This window comes from Macaca fascicularis, chromosome 15 (assembly GCF_037993035.2).
Source record: "Macaca fascicularis isolate 582-1 chromosome 15, T2T-MFA8v1.1".
NCBI classification, from domain to species: domain Eukaryota; kingdom Metazoa; phylum Chordata; class Mammalia; order Primates; family Cercopithecidae; genus Macaca; species Macaca fascicularis.
In genome coordinates this window covers 107695001-107715638 of record NC_088389.1, presented here as the reverse complement: position 1 = coordinate 107715638, position 20638 = coordinate 107695001, and the positions used below count along the sequence as shown (strand labels likewise).

Genomic DNA, 20638 nt, shown 5'->3' with positions numbered 1-20638 from the left:
TTTCAGTTTTAATTGTCAACATGCTTGACTTTATTTATTGAGTAAATCAAATCTATTTAGGTAGGCATTGTTTTTTCAGTTTTACAGATGTGAAAACTAAGAGACAGAGAGAAGAGACTATTTAAAGCAGTTGAACACTGGATAAGAGCTGGATTTGAGTTTGACAGCCCTGAGTTCCAATCCTGGTTCCATCACACGCTCGCTAAATGACTTTGGCAAAGTAGTTGACTCTGTGAATCTCTCTTAAGGCCATTCAGGCTAACTAGGATTTAGTTACCTAAGTTTTAAAAATTAACCATGTAGGCAGACAGCCCACGCATTTGAATATTCATTAAATCATAATGGAGACATGAATTGACCAAATTCTTCTTTTCTTCAACAAATCTTTATTAAAAATGCATCATGGGTCAGGTATTATCCTAGGTAATGAAGAGACAAAGATGAAAAGGATATCTCAAGAAACGTTGAAAAAGTTTCCATAAATATTAATATCAAACCAGTGAAATAATACATAGTGTGTCAGCTTGTTGTCATTTAAATTAAATCTTGCATGGACCTCATAATTCTCGAATTTCTCTTGAGTTCCTTCATTTGGTGTTTGATTTGAAAAGCACTTGAATACTATTTCAAAATCACTATTCTAAACATGGCTTTGCTGATCTAATAGGAAACTATGTAAACGTCCTTGAAGTATGTTTATTCCAACTTGCTATTATTTTATGTAACACTCTTAAAGAGCTTAAGGTAAATCAGTATACCTCCTGGTGAAGAGCTCTGGCTTTATATCAGACAAGCCTGGGTTCTTATTCTCACCCACTTACTGGTTGGATGGTCTTGGAAAATCTCCCTGAACTGTTTTTGCCTCAGTTCTCTCATCTGTAAATAAAGGATAATGAAAGCACCTAAATTAAAGAGTTGTTATGAGTTTATATGGGATTTGAAATGTAAAGCATTTAACTCACAAAAGCTCAATAAATTATTGACTATTGTAAGTAGACTTCAATATGTAATCTTCAATATATAATCATCAATATATAATGATGAAATCATATATAAAATCTTCAATATATAATCATCCCTTGGTATTTATGGGGGATTGGTTCTAGGAACTCCCTTGGATATCAAAATCCAAAGTTGTTATTTGGGCAATGGTTATACTAAAAGCTCAGATTTCAAACTACAAAATATATTCGTGTAACAAAATTGTACTTGCTGTACCCCTTAAATTTGTACAAAAAATCAGAGGATGCTCAAGTCTCTGATACAAAATGGTACAGTGTTTGCATATAACCTATGCACATCCTTCTGTATGCTTTAATTTATCTCTAGGTTACTTATAATACCTAATACCCTGTAAATGCTATGTAAATGGTTGTTACACCGCATTGTTTAGGGAATAGTGACAAGAGAAGTCTGTATATATTCAGTGCAGACATAATGTTTTTGAATATTTTTGATCTGCAGTTGGTTGAATCCATGAATGTAGAATCCACAAATATGGAGGGCTCACTGTACTTATGTTTTGTCAAAATCAGAAACATTCTATTTATCTTTAACCCATTTGATTTGTTTTGCTTTGTTCTCAATGTTGAAGTTTTCACCACTTTGCTCTCTAGTCTCCTGCCTTCTCAGGGAGAATTGAGTTTTTTGTTCATTTATTATTGAAGGACAGAAGCTAAATAGTGTGGTCTGGAGTAGCATCACCCTGGCAAATTGTTCCTGGACTGAGTCTGTCACACTGAGATTGCAGAATCTATCTGTACAAAGATTCAATTTTTCTTTCTCTCTTTTTCTTTTTTTGTTTTTTGAGACGGAGTTTTGCTCTGTCACCCAGGCTGAAGTGCAGTGGTGTGATCTCGGCCCACGGCAACCTCCGCCTCCCAAATTCAAGCGATTCTTCTGCCTCAGCCTCCCGAGTAGCTGAGACTATAGGCGCACTCCACCACACCCAGCTAATTTTTATATTTTTAGTAGAGACAGGGCTTCACCATATTGGCCAGGCTGGTCTTGAACTCCTGACCTCGTGATCTGCCTGCCTTGGCCTCCCGAAATGTTGGGATTACAGGCATGAACCATCGCACCTTGCCCAAGATTCAATTTTTCAAAGCCAAGTTGCAAGAAAGTCACACAGAAAAGACACAAGGTTATGCCAGGCTTTAACAGTTATTTTTAAAGAGTACACTTTATTATTCGCAAAAGTGAAGAAATTCTACAATATTTTCCTTGATTGGTATGTGTGATCATATCTATATCTACACCAGGATAAATCTGAACTTTAACTTTCTCATCCATGTTCTCCTGTACTTCCTTTGACATACACCTTTCTCGGAAGAGACAGTCTTCTGCTTCAGACTAGCAGGTCTTTGACGACAGATGTATCAAATTCTGGCCAGGAGACAAAAACCTCTCCAGTTATTTTTACTGACAGAATTTAATATAATGGATTAACTAGGTGTAAAGGTGTAAACAACTGAAAGGGTAAAAAGAGCGGTCTAATGTATCACAGATGTAGCAACTGTAAAAAGCAGCAACTATCCATCCCTAGGGCAGAGAGTACAAAAGGAAGAAGCTGGAGTTATTAACATTTAGAAAGTTAGAGGAGGCCCCATTGGAGCTAAGCCTCAAAACCTCAGGGGCACCTGCTGACTGGTGCTGTTTTCTCTGAGATGGGGGCATGATAAATCTAGTTCTCCAAGTATTGGCAGACTTCCACCTGAGTTCACCTGCTGCTATGGGAAGGAGCTGCTTTTGCCAGGGTGAAGAAACATTGCCAGTGTGATGCTTCCAGGAATTGCAAGCAGAAGGAAGCTCCAGAGGAAACAAATAGAAAGGAGCAAGTTTCTTCCTTCTTTGCACTCGTTGGCTCCCACTTGAGCCCTGTATTACCAGAATCTAATACACAGCAAGCTGGCAAAGCAGAAATGTAGTTTGCAGAGTCCTAGTCACAGCATCTTAGGGTAGGAAAGGGCGGGGAGGAGTTGCAAGTGAGAGGCAATAGCTTAATAATTGGCACAATAGAAAACATGTTTTATTGTCAGCCTCTGGCATGGTTCCAGAACTACAGTCGTGGCTTTGGGCTAAGTGTGGTGGCTCAAGCCTGTAACTTCAGCACCTTGGGAGGCTGAAGCGGGCAGATCACCTGAGGTCGGGAGTTCGAGACCTGCCTGGCCAACATGGTGAAACTCCCATCTCTATCAAAAATACAAAAATTAGCTGGGTGTGTTGCCTGTAGTCCCAGCTACTTGGGAGGCTGAGGCATGAGAATCACTTAAACCCAGGAGGTGGAGGTTGCAGTGAGCCGAGATCGCACCACTGCACTCCGGCCTGGGCAACAGAGTGAGACTCTGCCTCCAGATAGATAGATAGATAGATAGATAGATAGATAGATAGACAGACAGATAAATAAATGCGTTGGAATGGATATGCATCTACACTTATATTTTTCAATTGTGATTTCAATGGTGAAAACTTCAGTTTCTCTTATAAAAAGAGCTATCTTTTTAAGGAAAATGGAGTGCTTTATTGTAGAGGTGAAGTCCCAATGTTAAGGTCTTAAGGAATTAGAGGAAAAGAGATAGAATTAAACTGCCCTTATAATAATAATAGAAAAAGAATTAAACTGCCCTTAATCAGGAGTTAGCAGAAGTTGAAGGGGAATAGGGTAATGGACAAAGTTAGTGGCTGAAAAGGAAAGGGAAGATCAAACAGTCAAACAAGAGCACCAGGGCCACACAACCTGTGAGATTAGGGTGGATGATGAAAAAGAACCAGTCAGAAATTCTTGGTAGAAGGATGACACAGGATTTTTAAAATAGAAAGGATAAATATTTGACTTTGGCTGGGCATGGTGGCTCACGCCTAATAAGCACTTTGGGAGGCTGAGGTCAAGACCAGCCTGGCCAACATGGTGAAACCCCATTTCCATTAAAAATACAAAAATTAGTCAGGCATGGTGGTGCACAGCTGTAATCTCAGCTACTCGGGAGGCTGAGGCAGGAAAATAATTTGAACCCGGGAGGCAGAGGTTGCTGTGAGCTGAGATTGAGCCACTGCACTCCAGCCTGGGAGACAGAGGGAGACTATGTCTCAAAAGAAGGAACAAAGGAAGGAAGGAAGGAAGGAAGGAAGGAAGGAAGGAAGGAAGGAAAGAAGGAAGGAAGGAAGGAAGGAAAGAAGGAAGGAAGGACGGAAGGAAGGAAGGAAGGAAGGAAGGAAGGAAGGAAGGAAGGAAGGAAGGAAAGAAGGAAGGAAGGAAGGAAGGAAAGAAGGAAGGAAGGACGGAAGGAAGGAAGGAAGGAAGGAAGGAGAGAGGCTTGACTTTATGACTATGGCTTTAAAGGTAAACTCAAATCTTCAAGGCACTGACATTTGCTACTTGCACTGGTTTATTTATGGGTAAAGGACAGTACGCTTTAGACATTGAGATGATCCACATGTTGAACCAACTCTGTGAGAGCTAGAGCTATAAGACATAGGTAAGTAGCAGAAACAAGACCTCTACACCTTCTTTGCCCCTGGCGAAGAAGAGTTCGGGATGACCCAAACTCTGCTCCACATGATCACTCATCCTTTTGTCCTCCTGGCAGTGGCAGGGGCCTGCGGGAGGAAACGGAACCATGCAAGATTCTTGAAATATAACCTAAGAGCTGGCACACTGTAACCTCTTCCTCATTCTATTGGCTGAGCTGCAAGTAACAAGACTGGCACAGGTCAAGGGTGGGGAGAAAATAATCACTTCTGGATGTGAAGATCTACAAAGTGACATTGTAGGGGGCAAGAATGCAGGGAAGACTGAAAATCTGAGGCTGCAGTTGTCATTGACCTACCGTAGATAGATCTGTTTTTGTTCTGTCCGGATCCCCAGTCGATAGGATGGTGCCCGCCCACATCGAGGGTAGGTCTTCCCCACTTAGTCCACTCAGACTCACATGCCAATCTCCTCTGGAGACAACTTCATAGACACACCCCAAAATAATGCTTTACCAGGCCTGTCAGTATTTTTTTCCTAATCCAGTCAAGTGGACACCTGAAATTAGCCATCACAGCACAGAACTTCTCAAAGTATGGTCTGGGTTCCAGCAACATCAGCCTCACCTGAGCGCTTGCTAGAAGGGCACAGTCTCAGGCACCACTCCACATCTGCTGAGTCAGAGTCTTGGAAGGTGGGGCCCAGAACACTGTTTTAAAACCTCTCCAGATGATTCATATGCACTTAAAATTTGAGAGGCAATTAACAGACCTAATAGACCTCAATTTTTCTTTAAAAGGTGGGCATAACTAGGCCTGAGTCAGCCTCTGGAGTTCTCTGACAAGGAAGACATTTCTAGGAGTAACTGGAAAGAAAAAGCAACTTTTTTTGTATATTAAAGAAATACAATCAGGCCGGGCTCTGTGGCTCACACCTGTAATCCCAGTACTTAGGGAGGCTGAGGCGGGCAGATCACCTGAGGTTGGGGGTTTGAGACCAGCCTGACTAACATGGAGAAACCCCGTCTCTACTAGAAATACAAAATTGGAAGGGTGAGGTGGCACAGGCCTATAATGCCAGCTACTCAGGAGGCTGAGGCAGGAGAATTGCTTGAACCCGGGAGGCAGAGGTTGTAGTGAGCTGAGATCACACCATTGCACTCCAGCCTGGGCAAAAAGAGTGAAACTCTGTCTCACAAAAAAAGAAAGAAAGAAAGAAAGAAAAAAGAAAGAAAGAAAGAAAGAAAGAAAGAAAGAAAGAAAGAAAGAAAGAAAGAGAAAGAAGGAAGGAAGGAAGGAAGGAAGGAAGGAAGATCTATTTTATATTTCAAACTAGTAAAACAATTTTATAGCTTATTTTTTTTTAGATAGAGTTTCGTTCTTGTTGCCCAGGCTGCAGTACAATGGCGCAGTCTCAGCTCACTGCAACCTCTGCCTCATAGATTGAAGTGATTCTCCTGCCTCAGCCTCCCAAGTAGTGGAGATTACAGGTGCCCACCACCACACCCAGCTAATTTTTGTATTTTTAGTAGAGATGGGGTTTCACCATGTTGGCCAGGCTAGTCTCAAACTCCTGATCTCAGGTAATCTCCCCACCTTGGCCTCCCAAAGTGCTGGGATTACAGGTGTGAGCCACTGTACCTGGTCAAAGCGGATATATTTGGTTTTACTTTGATTCTCTTTTTCCTTTGGGTTAGAAATTCAGTCTTATAATTTCAACAGTTTTAGTTCTCCAGTGAAACTTATTTGAAAATCCATGTCTCAATTATCTGTGACCCTTTTTAATAAGTCATCAGGCTTCTGGCATAAAAGTTGGGAGATGTTCACCCTTCTGAAATATGCAATAATCTGAGTAGCTATAGCTTTTTTGAATTTTTTTTTTTTCAAAAACAAACAATTTTGGCATAGATAGGGAAGACACAATACAGGTTTGATCAAAGTAATAGAAATAGTATCTAAAACTTTTCCCCTTGAAAACCTTGCCATTCCACAGAAAGAGTTGCCAGCTAGAATTAGTAAAAATTACATTACTATTTTGGAAGACTGTATATTATTTTTCATTTGGAAGGAAATGCCTAACCTGGTAGAACGTAGAACTTTGTGTCAATTGTCTTCTTAATTTCAAAAAGGGTTTAAGGCTACTAAAAATTCATGAAACACAAAAGGTGAAAAGAGACGAAGCCAGCAGAAGTAATACGATAACGTGACTTTTACTCTTCAGCAAGCCCCAAGCCCTTTGGGGCCTCACCAGCAAAGACTCTGACTCAGCAGGTGTGAGTGGTGCCTGAGACTGTGCCCTTCTGGCAAGTGCTCAGGTGAGGCTGATGTGCTGGAACCCAGACCATGCTCTGAGACGTTCTGTGCTGTGATAGTTAATTTTAGGTGTCTACTTGCGTGGATTAGGGGATAAATACTGAGAGACTTGCTAAAGCATTACTTTAGGGTGTGTCTGTGAGGGTGTCTCCAGAGGAGATTGGCATGTGAATCTGAGTGGATTAAGTGGGGAAGATCCACCCTCAGTGTGGGTGGGCACCATCCAGTTGGCTGGGGGCCTGGATATTACAAAATAAAAGGACAGGCAAAATTGGTCTTTCTCTCCTGGAGCTCGATTTTAACCCCTTAACATTTCTTAATTCCAGCTCTATGTGACAGTGACTCTCAGAAAATTCCTGAAGTAAAGGGGTAGCCTCATTTTCTTCCTCAAGGGCCTGCTGCAATGGGGGCCGTGGTCCAAGGCATGGCGGCAGAGAGCAAGCTGTGCAGGGTTCCACGTGTCTTTGCTGCTGTTTGCATTTATATTTCAATCAGTCAGCTCTGCACCCATCCCCCTAGACTTAAACTACTACATTTAAAAATGAGTGAAGTGGCTCACACCTGTAATCCCAGCACTTTGGGAAGCCGAGGTGGGTGGATCACCTGAGGTCAGGATTTCAAGACCAGCCTCGCCAACACGGTGAAACCTCATCTCTACTAAAATACAAAAATTAGCCGGGAATGGCGGCAGGCACCTATAATCCCAGCTACCCGGGAGGCTGAGGAAGGAGAATTGCTTGAACCCCAGAGGCAGAGGTTGCAGTAAGCCGAGATCATGCCAAACAGAGGGAGACTCTGTCTAAAATAATAATAATAATAATAATCATATAAGATTAAAATTAAAAACTTTAAAAAAGATCTACATTTTGTTAAAATAGCAGTCATATTGGCTGAATAGATTTTTGAGTAATTATTTTCCTAATTCTAAAGTAAAACCTAATTGGTGCAGATAATCTAAAACAATCTAGAACATATGGAAAGCACACACAAAAATGTCATTTCACTAACTTAAAGCTATTACTGTTAGTATTTGGTGTAGTGCTGTTTAGTATCTTTTCAATATATGTTATGGGGCTCTAGTTTTTCTTCAACGGGATTTCTTAATCTTTTTTTTTTTTTTTTTTTGAGACTGAGTCTTGCTCTGTCACCAGGCTGGAGGCTGGGGTGCAGTGGTGCGATCTCGGCTCACTGCAAACTAGGCCTCCTGAGTTCAAGTGATTCCCCTACCTCAGCCTCCCTAGTAGCTGAGGCTACAGGCGTGTGCCACCATGCCCGGCTAATTTTTTGTATTTTGGTAGAGACAAGGTTTCACCATGTTGCTCAGGACAGTCTCGATCTGACCTGGTGATCTGCCTGCTTCGGCCTCCCAAAGTGCTGGGATTACAGGTGTGAGCCACTACGCCCGGTCTTTTTTTTTTTTTTTTTTCCATAATCATTTTCTACTAGGAGTAAATTTTCATAAACATTACTTATAATGGCTGTGTGATATTCCATAGTGTGCAAATAGCATAATTTATTTAAACGTTTCCCTAGGGGGATTTAGGTTAATTCCTGTAAAATAAATTACAACAAAGTTAATGTCACAAAATCCTCATCCTGATGAATTCTTAGGCAGACTAAAGCCTCATCTTTTTAGGCAATAAATGAGCCTGAGAGTTACATAGTTTACTCTCTTTAGTGTCAATAGATTCAGTCGTATACATTGAAATAACTGATCTATAGCTTCCTGAGAGAAAACCAAAACAATGGCATTAGGTTAGAAAATTATAATTAAATTTTGTTTTTGCTTTGTTAGTATTGGATGCACACTTCTGCCTCTCCCTCCTTCCCTCTTTCCTTCCTTTTTTTTATCTGTGTGTTTCAGCTTTGTGAAATCTTTCTGGAATAAATCTAGTTTAGCTGGTCCTGGACCTCAGCTCCCTAGCTCCTTTCTTCCCAGGTATCCCTCTGCAGTAACAGTAGAAACATGCTGTCCAGGAAGGTGTTGACAGGACTGGCAGTGTCTCAGATCGGATAGCAAATCTTAACTCCTTTTAAAAATGATGCTGCAGTTGATAATTTTACAACATCCTTTTTAATGTGGCATCCAGTGTGGCTCTTCAGTCTAAAGAAATGTTACTATAGGCCGGGCGCGGTGGCTCAAGCCTGTAATCCCAGCACTTTGGGAGGCCGAGACGGGCGGATCAAGAGGTCAGGAGATCGAGACCATCCTGGCTAACACGGTCAAACCCCGTCTCTACTAAAAAATACAAAAAAAAAAAACTAGCCGGGCGAGGCGGCGGGCGCCTGTAGTCCCAGCTACTCGGCAGGCTGAGGCAGGAGAATGGTGTGAACCCGGGAGGCGGAGCTTGCAGTGAGCTGAGATCCGGCCACTGCACTCCAGCCTGGGCGACAGAGTGAGACTCCGTCTCAAAAAAAAAAAAAAAAAAAAAGAAATGTTACTATAATCATATAACTATAGTTCTTAGATGCTTTATTTTCTGCTTAATGATATATGTGCATATCATGTGACTGAATATAGATCATCTGAATATATTATGGCTTAAAACTCAGAATTTGAATGTCATGGACCGTGCTAAAATTCAATAAAACTACATTTGGATGCAAGGGGGAAAGAGAAACATGTGGCTTGAATTTTCCTTAAAACACACGGGTAATAGTTAAAGGGAAAAGTACTTGGGACAGAGTATAGCTGGAGTTTTGCCAGACTCATACCATTTAAACAATGGTTTAAGACTGAATTAAAATCCCAAGCGGATCTCTTTAATCTCCCCGAAAGGGTATAAGGTAGCTTTTCAACTTTGAAAGATAAAGTTAATGTAAATACTTAGAGTGAGCAAAATGGGGAACCCTGGACTCGAAGAAGTTGTTTTTGTCCTCTGAAATTTAAGGTCTTCCCACCTACACTTGGATTCCTGCTCTGCCTTTAAACCCCAAAAGAGGTTAGGTTATGCCTGGCTTTTGCAACCATTTCTTTAGTTTTCCATTTTCAACGCCAGCTCCACCCTGCTCTTGCACCCCTACGCAGAATCACAGACACATAATCTGGTTAACACAAATACCACTTCAAGCCCTTGCCACATCCTCCAAGCCTGAACATGCCCCCAGGCTATCCTTTCTTCCCATTTCATAGTTAGGTACAATGAAAAATGAAATGGCATTGGAATGAAATGGAATGAAAATGGCAATTTTGTCAGATGAATGGAATTTGAGGGGAATCAGTGACTTTAATGACCAGTGTTGCTTCTCCTAAGGCACTCTGTTTCCACACTCAGCTGGAGTCTTCCTGTACTAGTGCCAAGCAGGCAAATGTCACCTGTGAAACCCAGGGGGAGATGTGTTGATCAGCCTTCCAAACTGCTCAATGCAAAGATGCTTGGAATTCAGCAGTGCCACTTCCAGCTAACTGGCTCTGATTCCTACGGATGCAACTAGTCCTCCTCCCTGGCTGGACTAATGCCAGTCTACTTAAGGAGATAATTGACCACAAGCCAGCCTGACTGACAGGCTTCCTAAGTGCCAGATGCCAACTGTGCCAGTCCCAGCCCTTGTGGGAGGGCCTGTTCTCCTCGGGATGATAGCTAAAGTAGCTTCATCCTAACCCTGGTCCTTAACTCTGTTCTGAACTTCCCTCCAAAATATAATCAAGTGGTTCATTCCAAGTTGTTTTCTTTCTACTTTTATTTTAAGAATATCAACACCTCCCTCCTTCTTCATTACTTCTCTTCATCTTTCTCAGGGTTCACTTAAGTGGGATACAGGCTAAACAACTACAGCCTTTTCTATCATCCTGGAAACTAGGAGCATGATTTCATGTTGAGAGGGTTACCAAAATATCACCATTAATTTATTATTCCTCTTATACAGGTTTTAGTGCTTATCTATAAACTTCCATTATTGCCAAACCAATACTTTATCAATGGCTGGATCCCCATTAGCATGTTTAAAATAAGCACTAAACCTGGCTCCAATGTGGATTTGTTTTGGCACTTGGGTATATAGATCTGATTCTGGTGACAGCAGTGAGCCTGGGCCTGGGGGGTTCTCCCAGTCCTGGTGTCCCAAAGGTCTGTCAAGACTATTCCTTGCTAGGTTCCCGGCTTGGCAACCCTGTAGTAGGTGCTACTGGGGATGAAGCCCTCACAATACAGTTAGGGTTCAACGACAGGCGCCATCTTAGTGAAGAAGGGTCTTCAGGGCGGTGTCCAGGGCTTTAACCGGGGTCTCCGTTGGGATCAGGGCCTTGACAGAAAAGCGCCCCTGCCTTGTTTATTTGCACGAATCCCCCTGTTCTCCAGTCTCCACTTGGCGCACAGCTTCCTTTGGGAACCAAGGTTCCCTTATGGATGAAAACTGTGCCTTCTCATCTCTGCTCTTTCTTTCCTTACTGTAAAAAACAAACCAAACCACTGTGTTTATCTCACTGATGCAGGAGGAGGTTCCACGGCAGGAGCTGGGTGCCGGGAGGCTTCATAGTCCATAGCTTCCTCTCTTTCTGCAGAGGCTGACACTTGAGCCAGCCCACCCGGCGCTGCAGGTCGGTTTGGGCCTCACCTCTCTCCTGAAAGCAGGACCGAGGGCGCCCCTAAAAAGCACACTGGGCCTTTCAGGCAGGTGAGAAAGAAAGAGGAGGTGTTTTGAAGAAACCCCTGGGATCCCAGGCCCTTCTGACCGGGTAACTTGATGCTGCTAAACTAGGTTCCGGGCCGGGGCTTCAGACTCACCTGGAGATGGACAGAGAAGCCAGACCCCAAACTTCCCCCAGATTTATAACTCCCATGTCATGGTTCCCTCCGCCTTCTTTCTTTTTTTCTCTTTCAATAGTCCCAGAATAACGGAGAGGAAAACCTCACAGGAAACCTGGCAGTCTCAAGCTGGAAGAATGGGATATACTCCCGAATTGTTTGAGCCCCCAAAACAAAACTTCTGGCCTGAGAAGAGTCTCCCAGGCGAAGTCAAAACTTTGAGGCACCCCGCAATGGGATTTGTAAATAAGGGATTCGTGGAAACACCTATTTTTAAGATGTAACCTAACTTCCTCCCCATTCCTGCCCCTGCCATTGTCATTCTGTGCATGGGTCGTCTTTTGGCTTTTTATTCTGATGAAAGGTCAGAGGTGACTTTCGTTGGGCCTGGCTGGGCAGACGGAAGCTGATTCAAAGTAGACCCCTGCTAAAGGGTGGAGGGCGGAGGCCGGGTCGCGGCTTCCCAGGCCCCAGCGAAGGCGCCGCACCCGGCCGGGGCCTCCTGGCCCACTCCGGTAGCCGCTCTGCCTCCGCTCTGCAGCCGCAGCTGCCCACGGGTTCCCTTCCTGCAGCTCTCGCAGCGTGGCTGCTGGCCTTCACCCACCAAGAGATCTCCCGGCCCAAGCCCCATGCTGCGACCTCCCGCGAGGCGCGGTGCCCGCGCGCAACAGGTCTTCTAGGCGGCGGTGGCTGGGCGCGCTTACCTAGTTAATGCGGCGGCAACGCCAGTGTCCCGGCGCCAACCTCGCTGCCTCCGTCCAGCACCTCAGACTTAAGGGGGCGCCGTCGGGCACCCATCCCGCTGACACCGAGTTCCTGGCCTTAGACGGTAGTCGAGGACCTCAAAATGGGAGAGAGGTGACGGATAGTGGTGACAGGAAAAACGCACTGTTGCGGATTTTTGCTAATTCAGTCTCTACCATGGTGGTGGACTTAAGTTCAATTAGGAAACCGGCATATTAAAAATAGGTGGTGGCCAGGCGCGATGGCTCACGCCTGTAATCCTAGCACTTTGGGAGGCCCAGATGGGAGGACTGTTTGAGCTCAGGAGTTCGAGACCAGCATGGTAAACATAGTGAGATCTCGTCTCTCAAATACTACCGCTAATAATAAATAGATAGTAAAAGAGATGATGGTGTCAAAGGCTGAAAGGAGCAATGGAGGAAATCGGTGCCTACTGGTGGCTCGCCAGTGAATTCACCACTTTGAAGTTCTGAAGTTAAGAAATAAGAGGGAGGGGAAGGATTCGCAAAGCAACCTAACCTAACTGTGGGCACTCACCACGGCCTCATCCCTGGAGAACTGAAACACCTTCACACGGAGCCAGCATAGATATCCAGAGAGAAGCTTTAATAGAGAACACCGCGTACAACAACAGCAGACATAAACAAAGTCACAACCCGAACGCGGCGCGGACACGAGGCAGAGGTGACTTAGAGCCAAAGGGCAAAGCGGTTTCTCCCCATTCTACCCCCCTCCATTCCCAAAAGTGTGTCGCGAGTAAAGTGCTATTCCTGGGGCTCAAGAGGGGGGAAGGGCAACAGCGACAAGGCAAGTTTCTTTCCCATTCACGAATTGAAACTGAAGAATTAATTCGCCTGAAAGACGTAAGCGCCCAAACAGCACACGGAATACCAAAACAGCCGCAGCGTGCAAAGGTGACGGGGTGGTCCCCTCGCTTGCGTCCGAGGAGACTGGAAGGGAACAGCCATGAAACGCTCCTGCAAGCGTTAAGAGCAATATTGTTGAGTGATGTGCCGAGTTTTTCCTGCATTCATAAGTTAGGGGAACAAAATCCCGCGATACAAGTGATTTGTTTCCTTAAAATTCCAAATAGAACAGATCGTGGGAATTGACATTATTCTTGGGCTCTCATCCGATTGATACACAAACGAGTTGCAGGTGGAAAGTCGCCTGTATTGTCTCTCTTTGGTTGTGTTTCCCAACTTTTGGAATTTGGGGCTTTACCCTTTAAGCTGCTGCCATTCTCTTTTGTGCAAACTAATTGCTCTAGCGGTTCCTCCTATCCTTTTTGACCCCCGGGTCAGAGCCAAGAAACTTAGCTGTTTCTCAAAGATATTTCGTGGGTTTCCCGCTGCCTCCTCTCCTCCCCTTCCCCCTCCAAAGCGACTTTATTCGTGACACCGTTTCCTTGCCCATTTAGCTGACCAGGAAAATAACGGTATCAAACGCTTCCTCTTTTCCTTCTCAAATAAAACGAGATTTCCTTAGTGGACAGCAGTTTTGTCTTGAATGTTCACGAGAGGCGACCGCCGAGGATGCGACCAGCAGAGAGAAATGTGGTGGCTGAGATCCGTTTCAGCGTCACTCTCTGTTGGATTCTTCCGGGAGGTTTAGCTCTGCCAGCTTCTGCTCCCAGGAATAAGGGTCGGAATCCACTTCCAATTTACCAGCGAATGAGGCTTTCCTAACCTCCTTCGTTCCCTCCCCCCATAACTTATCGATTTATATTAATTACAATAGAAACTCTTACCTGAAAATTGGCTTTCATTAATCTGATTGTACAACATAGTATAAATACAGACACCTGGAGGGTTATATTTATTTAGACCACCGGAGAATCCACTTTTTGGGGTTGTTCGTCTATTTAAATATCTTCCTTTCCAACAAAGGCTGACTCGCCAGCTCTGCCCAACCTGGCCAGGGCGCCCTCTCCCCGTCGGGTGGTTTGTGCGGTTCCGGGCCGGGCGTCTCTCACCGCGCTGGTCTCCCCTCGCCCGCCGGGTCCCCTAGGAGTGCACTAGCACCGAGTGCAAGGAGCCGCCCTTGTTCTCCGCCGCAGTAGGGGCTGTGGGCTCCAGCAGAGAGGCAACCGGCGAGGCCGCGGCCGCGGAGCACACGGTGGATGGCGCCGGAGGCTGCTGCGAAGCCGCGGGGACAGCGAGCCCCGGCTGCAGCGCGGACACGGGCGGCAGCGCAGGCGTGGGCTTGATGGGCACCGGCACGGCAGGCAGGCTCTGGCTTGCCGAGTGGCACAGGGCCTTGACCGGGACCCCGAAGGCCCCATACTCCGGGCCTACTGGGACTCCGGCTGCGGCTGCGGCGGCCGCGGCGGCGGCCACTGAATCCATGACGCCAACGTGCGGCCACACTGAGCTGACGACGTTGCCGAGCTGGCCGGGCACGGGGTAGCCCAGGTGATGCATGACGGACGCCAAGGGCAGCCCTCCAGCCTGCAGCACGCCCTTGTAGTCCCGGCCAATAATGTTCTCAATGGCAAAGGGGTGCTTGAAGCCTGATGTGGACGCCGCGGCCGCGGCGGCAGCGGCGGCGGCCGAGCCCAGCCCATAAGGTGGGAACTGAGACAGGCGTCCCACACTGCCCACCGCGGCTGCCGCGGCCGCCGCCGCTGCCGCCGCCACGGCCGCCGCCTCCTGCATCTTGCCGGGATGAGACGGCTGCTGAGGCTGCGACTGCTGGGGCGGTTGCTGCGGGGGCTGCGACGGGAGATGCGGAGGCGGCTGCGGAGCAGTAGGCGGTTGCTGGTGGAAATAGTGCACCATGTGCGGCGGCGGCGGGGGCGGCGGCGGCGGCTGGGGTGGGTGGTGGTGATGGTGGTGGTGCGCGGCAGCGTGGTGATGATGGTGGTGATGGGGGTGGTGGTGGTGATGGGGGTGAAGGTGCCCTCCCGGCCCGGCGCCTGGCGCGCCCTTGGTGCTTCCCGCGTGCAGGTGAGTATGGTCGGCGCGCAGCACCTTGAAGCGCTTGCGACGCCGCAGGAAGCTGCCGTTCTCGAACATGTCACCGCAGTCGGGGTGCAGCGCCCAGAAGCTACCCTTGCCAGGCTGGTCGGGGCGCCGCGGAATCTTGATGAAGCAGTCGTTGAAGGAGAGGTTGTGGCGCAGGCTGTTCTGCCAGCGCTGTGTGTGCTCGCGGTAGTAGGGGAAGCGCTCCATGATAAACTTGTAGATGTCGCTTAGAGGCAGCATCTTCTCTGCCGAGTGCTGGATTGCCATGGCAGTCAGCGAGATGTAAGAGTAGGGCGGCTTTTGGTCGCTGTACGAGTTCTTCCCCGGCCGCGGCATCGCCCCCGGCTCCTCCACCGCCCTCCGGCCCGCACTGGGCCACAGAGTCTCTCCGCACTCCGCTCCTGGGGCCTGGCTGACCCCACTAATTCCCACTCCGCCCCTCCAGTCCTGCCACTTTGCCCTCTCGCCCTCCAGGCCTTCTCTGCTTCTCTCCCCGGCTTTCTCCGAATTGCCTGGTATCTCCGACCTTGGCCTTTCGGGCCTACTCAGCTCTCAGAAGCTGGCAACTTCTGGCCCCGACGGTTGTCGACTGGCGCGCACAGTCGCGGGCGGGGCGCGCCAGGTTTACCGCCGCCTTCTCTGCGTCTTCCCCCGGGTGGCCAAAGACTGAGTGCTGGAGTGGCGAGGGGCCGTGTTTCCTCCCGGCCTCTTTGCTTTTTCTAGGTCGGAGGGAAACGCAGACCAAGCCGGCTGGGAGGAAGGTCTGGGCAGTAGAGACTCTGGCCCTTTAAATCTGAGTTTGCGCCTGCTGTCCTGGAGGCCAGTGACAGCAGGACTTCCAGTGCCCTGGAAGCAGTCCCCTGGCCAGGCACTTAGCCAGACCGCGCTGGAGTTCTCCTTTTCCTGGAGGGAAAAATCAGGGTAAGGAGAGAGAATATTGACTTCTAGCAGCCTGCGCGTCTCTTCCCCGAAGCTCGCAGCGGCGCCGGGGTTAGAAGAGACGCCGATCCCTAGGCTGTCGCCGAGGGGGAAAAAAGTTTGGTGGTTTCTGAAGCGGCGGCGCCCGCAGGCTCTGCTGAGGAGCGGGGGGCGCAGGATGCTGGGCGCGAGCGGCGGGCTGGAGAAGGTGTCTGCGAATGACGGGTAAGTGCTGGCAGGGGAAACCCAGCCGTCTGCGCCGCAGCTGCCGCCTTTCTCCCGGGCTTGTCTTGAGGAGGAGAGGCGGCGGCAGTGGCAGCGACGCGCTCTCCTGGCTGCGTTTTGTAATGGTCCCCGAGACGCCGAGACCCCCGCAGCTAGCGCTTCGAGACTATCACATGACCGAGGCTGAGGGACTCAGCCGCCGCCGCCGCCGCGTCTACAGCTGAAGAAGGGGCAAGAAGGCGCCGTGCCTGGCCCCCGCCCCCTTTTCCACCTCGTTTCGGGCGCTCTCCACCCATCGGGTACACCACTCGCTCGGAAGCCCCCAGCCACCGCCGGGTGCGGCGGGTGGCGCAGGCTGTTCGCTGGGAGGGGGCCCAGCTCCATGTGCGGTTCCCTCTGCTGCGCCCCACCCGGGCCACCACGCACGGTAGAGGGGGACAGGACACTGCTTTCTTGCTTGTCTTCTCTCTGGCATCTCCCTCTTCCGACCCCTTCCTTTTACCCTTCCCTGTTTTCATCTACTCGCTCTGAGCTTCTCTATCCTTAAAAACCCTTTTTCCTAGGCTAGCCACTCCGGGTCAAGTTCAGAGTATCGTGTCCTCAAGGCCTCTTCTTGAGCCCCCAGTGACCAGAGGGCTGGAGGGAAAAACTCATGGGGAGGAAAGCATGGGGTGTTTTCGCCAAATGCCAAATTCATCTCAATTTTATTGCGCGCCAATTGCATGTGAGGCTCCAGGTGCAGAGAGACAGGAGACAGTATCCCAGCTCCACTATCGCGGTATGGAGGGCGAGAAGGACAGTAACTAGGAAATCACGAATAGAATATACACTAAGGGCTTGGCAGATGGAGGCTCCACACTTTCCTGGAGCGAGTGAGTTGGACAAGTTGAGGTTTCTCTGAGACGGCAATGTCTGAGCTGGGGCCAGAAGTAAGATTTGGGGGTTCAGGGGTCCCATCATCTGTGTGTGCTAGAAGGAAGTCTTTGCTATTCTTAGCATAGGGGTGTGGGGCCGGGGCTAGGCAGGAGGTGGAATGGAGATAATTAAATAGGAAGCAAAAATTATCAGTCCACAAAATCCTGGTGTGACCTGCGAGGGAGAGGTGGATGAACCCAGGTGTAAGGTCCTTCTGCTTGGAGGTTCCTGCTCTGCACTCATCCAAACACCCAGCAGGAAACCCCAGTTTACTGCAGGGAGAACCTGAAGTTGTATACTCGTTTTGGCTACCTTTGCCCTTTGGCTGGGAGGAAAAGCAGAGTTTAGAAACAAGTATGCTCTCCGTTTCTGGGCCTGTTTCATTATTTGTAAAACAGGGTGGCTGAAGTTGGAAATTTCATGGATCCTTTCCCGTTAGGCGATTTGAGGAGAAAAGGGCATTTGGACACTATGGCTTACTCGATTTTCCCACGCCTAAACTCGAAGAAAGTCATCGGCCCAGCGGCTTGGGGGGCTGCCCCCTCACTAGCAACCTTGGTGACACCAGATCGGGTGTTTTCAGCTTCTGGCTTTTGGCGAGCTGCACGGTGGGAGCACGTCTGTCCGCGGGGTGGCTTAGCCAGGTCGCAGGAGTGCCTTGAGCGGGTCAGGCTCATAATTTCCATCTTTAGCCAGGAGCTAAATCTCTGGCTAGCTCTATGTGGCCAGTTTGTCCTAGGCCAGGAGACGTCTGAGAATAGATGTTACAATTGAAGCTTGCAAGAAGGCCTGGGGGAAAGAGCAACTTCTTGGTCCTAAGCCCTTTTCAGAGGAGGATGTTTTCTCTTTCACTGTATGCCAGAAGCGTTCCTCCTGCCATAGGAGTTTCTGCGGGATTTTTGTCCGCTGAGACACTTTAGAGAGCCGAGCAGCGGACAGCCTCTTGGCCTCAGGAAGCCACAGAATTCCACGGACGCTCACAGTTTGACAAGAGCCCGCTGGAGTCAGGTGGCTCCTTTTCCTTGGAACAAGACGGGGCGACAACAGCCCTGTCCCAGCCCAGGAAGCTGGGGTCTCCTGCACCGCTGTCAGGCCTCTGCTGAGGAGCTCTGCGTGTCGCGCGCGTAAGGGCTCTCCAGACTTCGACCCCACACGCAGCTCGAGCAAAGGGATCTTTTGTTGGTACCTCGGATAGCATCTCTTCCGCGGGTTGCTGGAACAGCAGAGTCTTCTTTTGGGGAGCAGCTCTGGGACCGTGCCCGTTGGTCACTTGCGGCGCCTGGGAACAAATCGAGGGGAGGGGCCCTTTAAAGACTCCCGGGACAAATCTTGGGCGCATAACACGAACCCTGAACACAAAAAATGAGCCAGGCGCTCACGAGGTGAGCTTGCTACAGGCTGCAGACCCGCCACCACAACCTCGGGTTCAGCGCCAAGGGACGCCAGGGGCTTGGCCAGTGTCTTCGGCCTCGGCAAGCAGAGTTCAGTTGGCCGGGTTCCACGCGACCTGGGACAAAACAGTCGCGGAGGCTGAGCGAAGCGCCCCGAGCCTCACGCTTCCACATTCAGGTTGTGCTTGGTAAGGGTAGAAAGTGCTCCCCACCACCGAGGCCACAGTAGTACGCGGCGGCCCAGGCCACAATGCGGCCTAGAGCGCAGACAGGGAGCTCGGGTCGCGTGTCTGTTTTGGCGAGTGGCGGGCCGCGGCCGCCGCGGAGGATCCTGGGGGATTCCAAGCGCTGCGCGGGGCAGGGCTGCAGAGCTGGGGCCGCGGTGGGGGAGCGCGCTCTCCTCTTCCCCTACTTCCCGGGAGGTTAATTCCGCGACAAGTTTTGCAGGCGCGCAGTGGCACCGGCGGGGGCAGGAAGGCGCGCGCTCCAGCTGCCTGCAGACCCCCGCTCAAAAACAGATCGTGTAACCACCCTGGCACCAACCAGTCGGTTTCAAGTTTCCGCGAGTAATTTTTTTCTTTGTTTTTAAACAACTACTGCACTATCCAAATATTGGCTGGCGCTCAGGACGCTGGCAGGCAAATCATTGCCCCGGGCTTAGTGTAATTATCTCAGGCGTATTTGGTTTACCCCTTAGGCAATTGTTGGCGACGCTATGCTAGGAAGAGGGGTTCCATGCAAGCTTTTATTGCGTTTAATTGGCTCTATGGAGGGGAGTAAAAAACGATGTGGAACTTTAGGAGAGGTTATTTATTCATTCTCCTCCATGCCCCCAGTCCCTGGAGGGTCTCACGCGCTCCTTGGGCTGGATCGAGGCCAGGCCTTCCCACGGCTTCTGCGGACAGCTGTGCCCAGGGCGAGGAGGAACACAAGTTACCGATAGGGCTAGGACGACGTGCAGGGCTAGAAAGAAGGCAAAGGTTTACGCGCACATCTCAATTTCCATGGGTTCTCCCTTTACCCACTGACTTCTGACGTGCGGAAGGTTGCCTGGGTTAGTTACGTTTGGGGTCATCCCAGGAGCCTTTCTTGTCACGCTAGCCTGGCACTTGCCTGACCTTCGGCTGACTTCTCGGCGCATACTTTTCCCAGACGAAACTCCTAAAGTGGATTTGAAGAGGGTGGGAGAAAGCCAGCCCCGGAGCTCAGAAACGTGGCTTCCAGCTCGAGTCCAGACACCACTGGGTGGGTGACCCCGGAGGGGTCATTTCATCGCTTTGGACTTCTTTTTCTTTCCAGGAAATACTCAGCAGTCAGAACTGAGCCTTCGAAGGCTCCAAGGAGTTGAGGTTTGAAGCTGTGATCTCGACGGTGGAGTGGCGCTGGGGGCCTGGACGCTCGGCACGGGGAGCTCAGGATCTGTGCAGCTCGGGACGCGGCGGGGCAGCAGCGCCACCCGTCAACCCCTTATAGCGTTTTAGGAATCCGTCGCCTCCAGCGTCACCAGCCCGACCTGACAGCTCGGCGAAGGGCATCCCTCCCCCGTTTCCGACCCGTCCAGCCCCCCCGCCTTGCCCGGCAGGCGCCCAGGACACAGGTGTTGGCTCCGACCCTACTTGGATTTGAATGCATAGGCTCGATTTGACTTTTCGGAATGCTCGAGGGTGGAGGGCAGAAGGGAAAAGGCTGAGGCCAGGGGCATTTATTTCATGGAGAAAAAAAGCACTGGCCTTGAATTTAGGAGATGACACTCGAGCTGCAGCTTCGCCACCTACTGGCTGCCTCTTCTCTGAGCCTCAGTTTCCTCTTCTCTAAAGTGGCGATGACCCTATTGCCTTAAAAGTGCGATTCTGAGACGCGGGATTATGAGAGTGAGATTATGAGAGTGACGCTGGAATACTTTGATCCAGTAAACCTCTATCAAGAGCCTACTGTGTGCCCGGCTTGAGAAAAC

General features: G+C 49.1%; 1 protein-coding gene across 1 annotated transcript; it reads right to left on the bottom strand.

Moving 5' to 3' along the window:
• Window positions 1-12869: 12869 nt before the first annotated feature.
• Window positions 12870-15826, bottom strand: FOXB2 (forkhead box B2). The gene has a single exon (XM_015437301.3). It carries the CDS (start codon window positions 15569-15571, stop codon window positions 14276-14278), a length of 1296 nt encoding a protein of 431 aa, XP_015292787.3. The 5' UTR covers window positions 15572-15826; the 3' UTR covers window positions 12870-14275.
• Between the last annotated feature and the right edge of the window lie 4812 nt (window positions 15827-20638).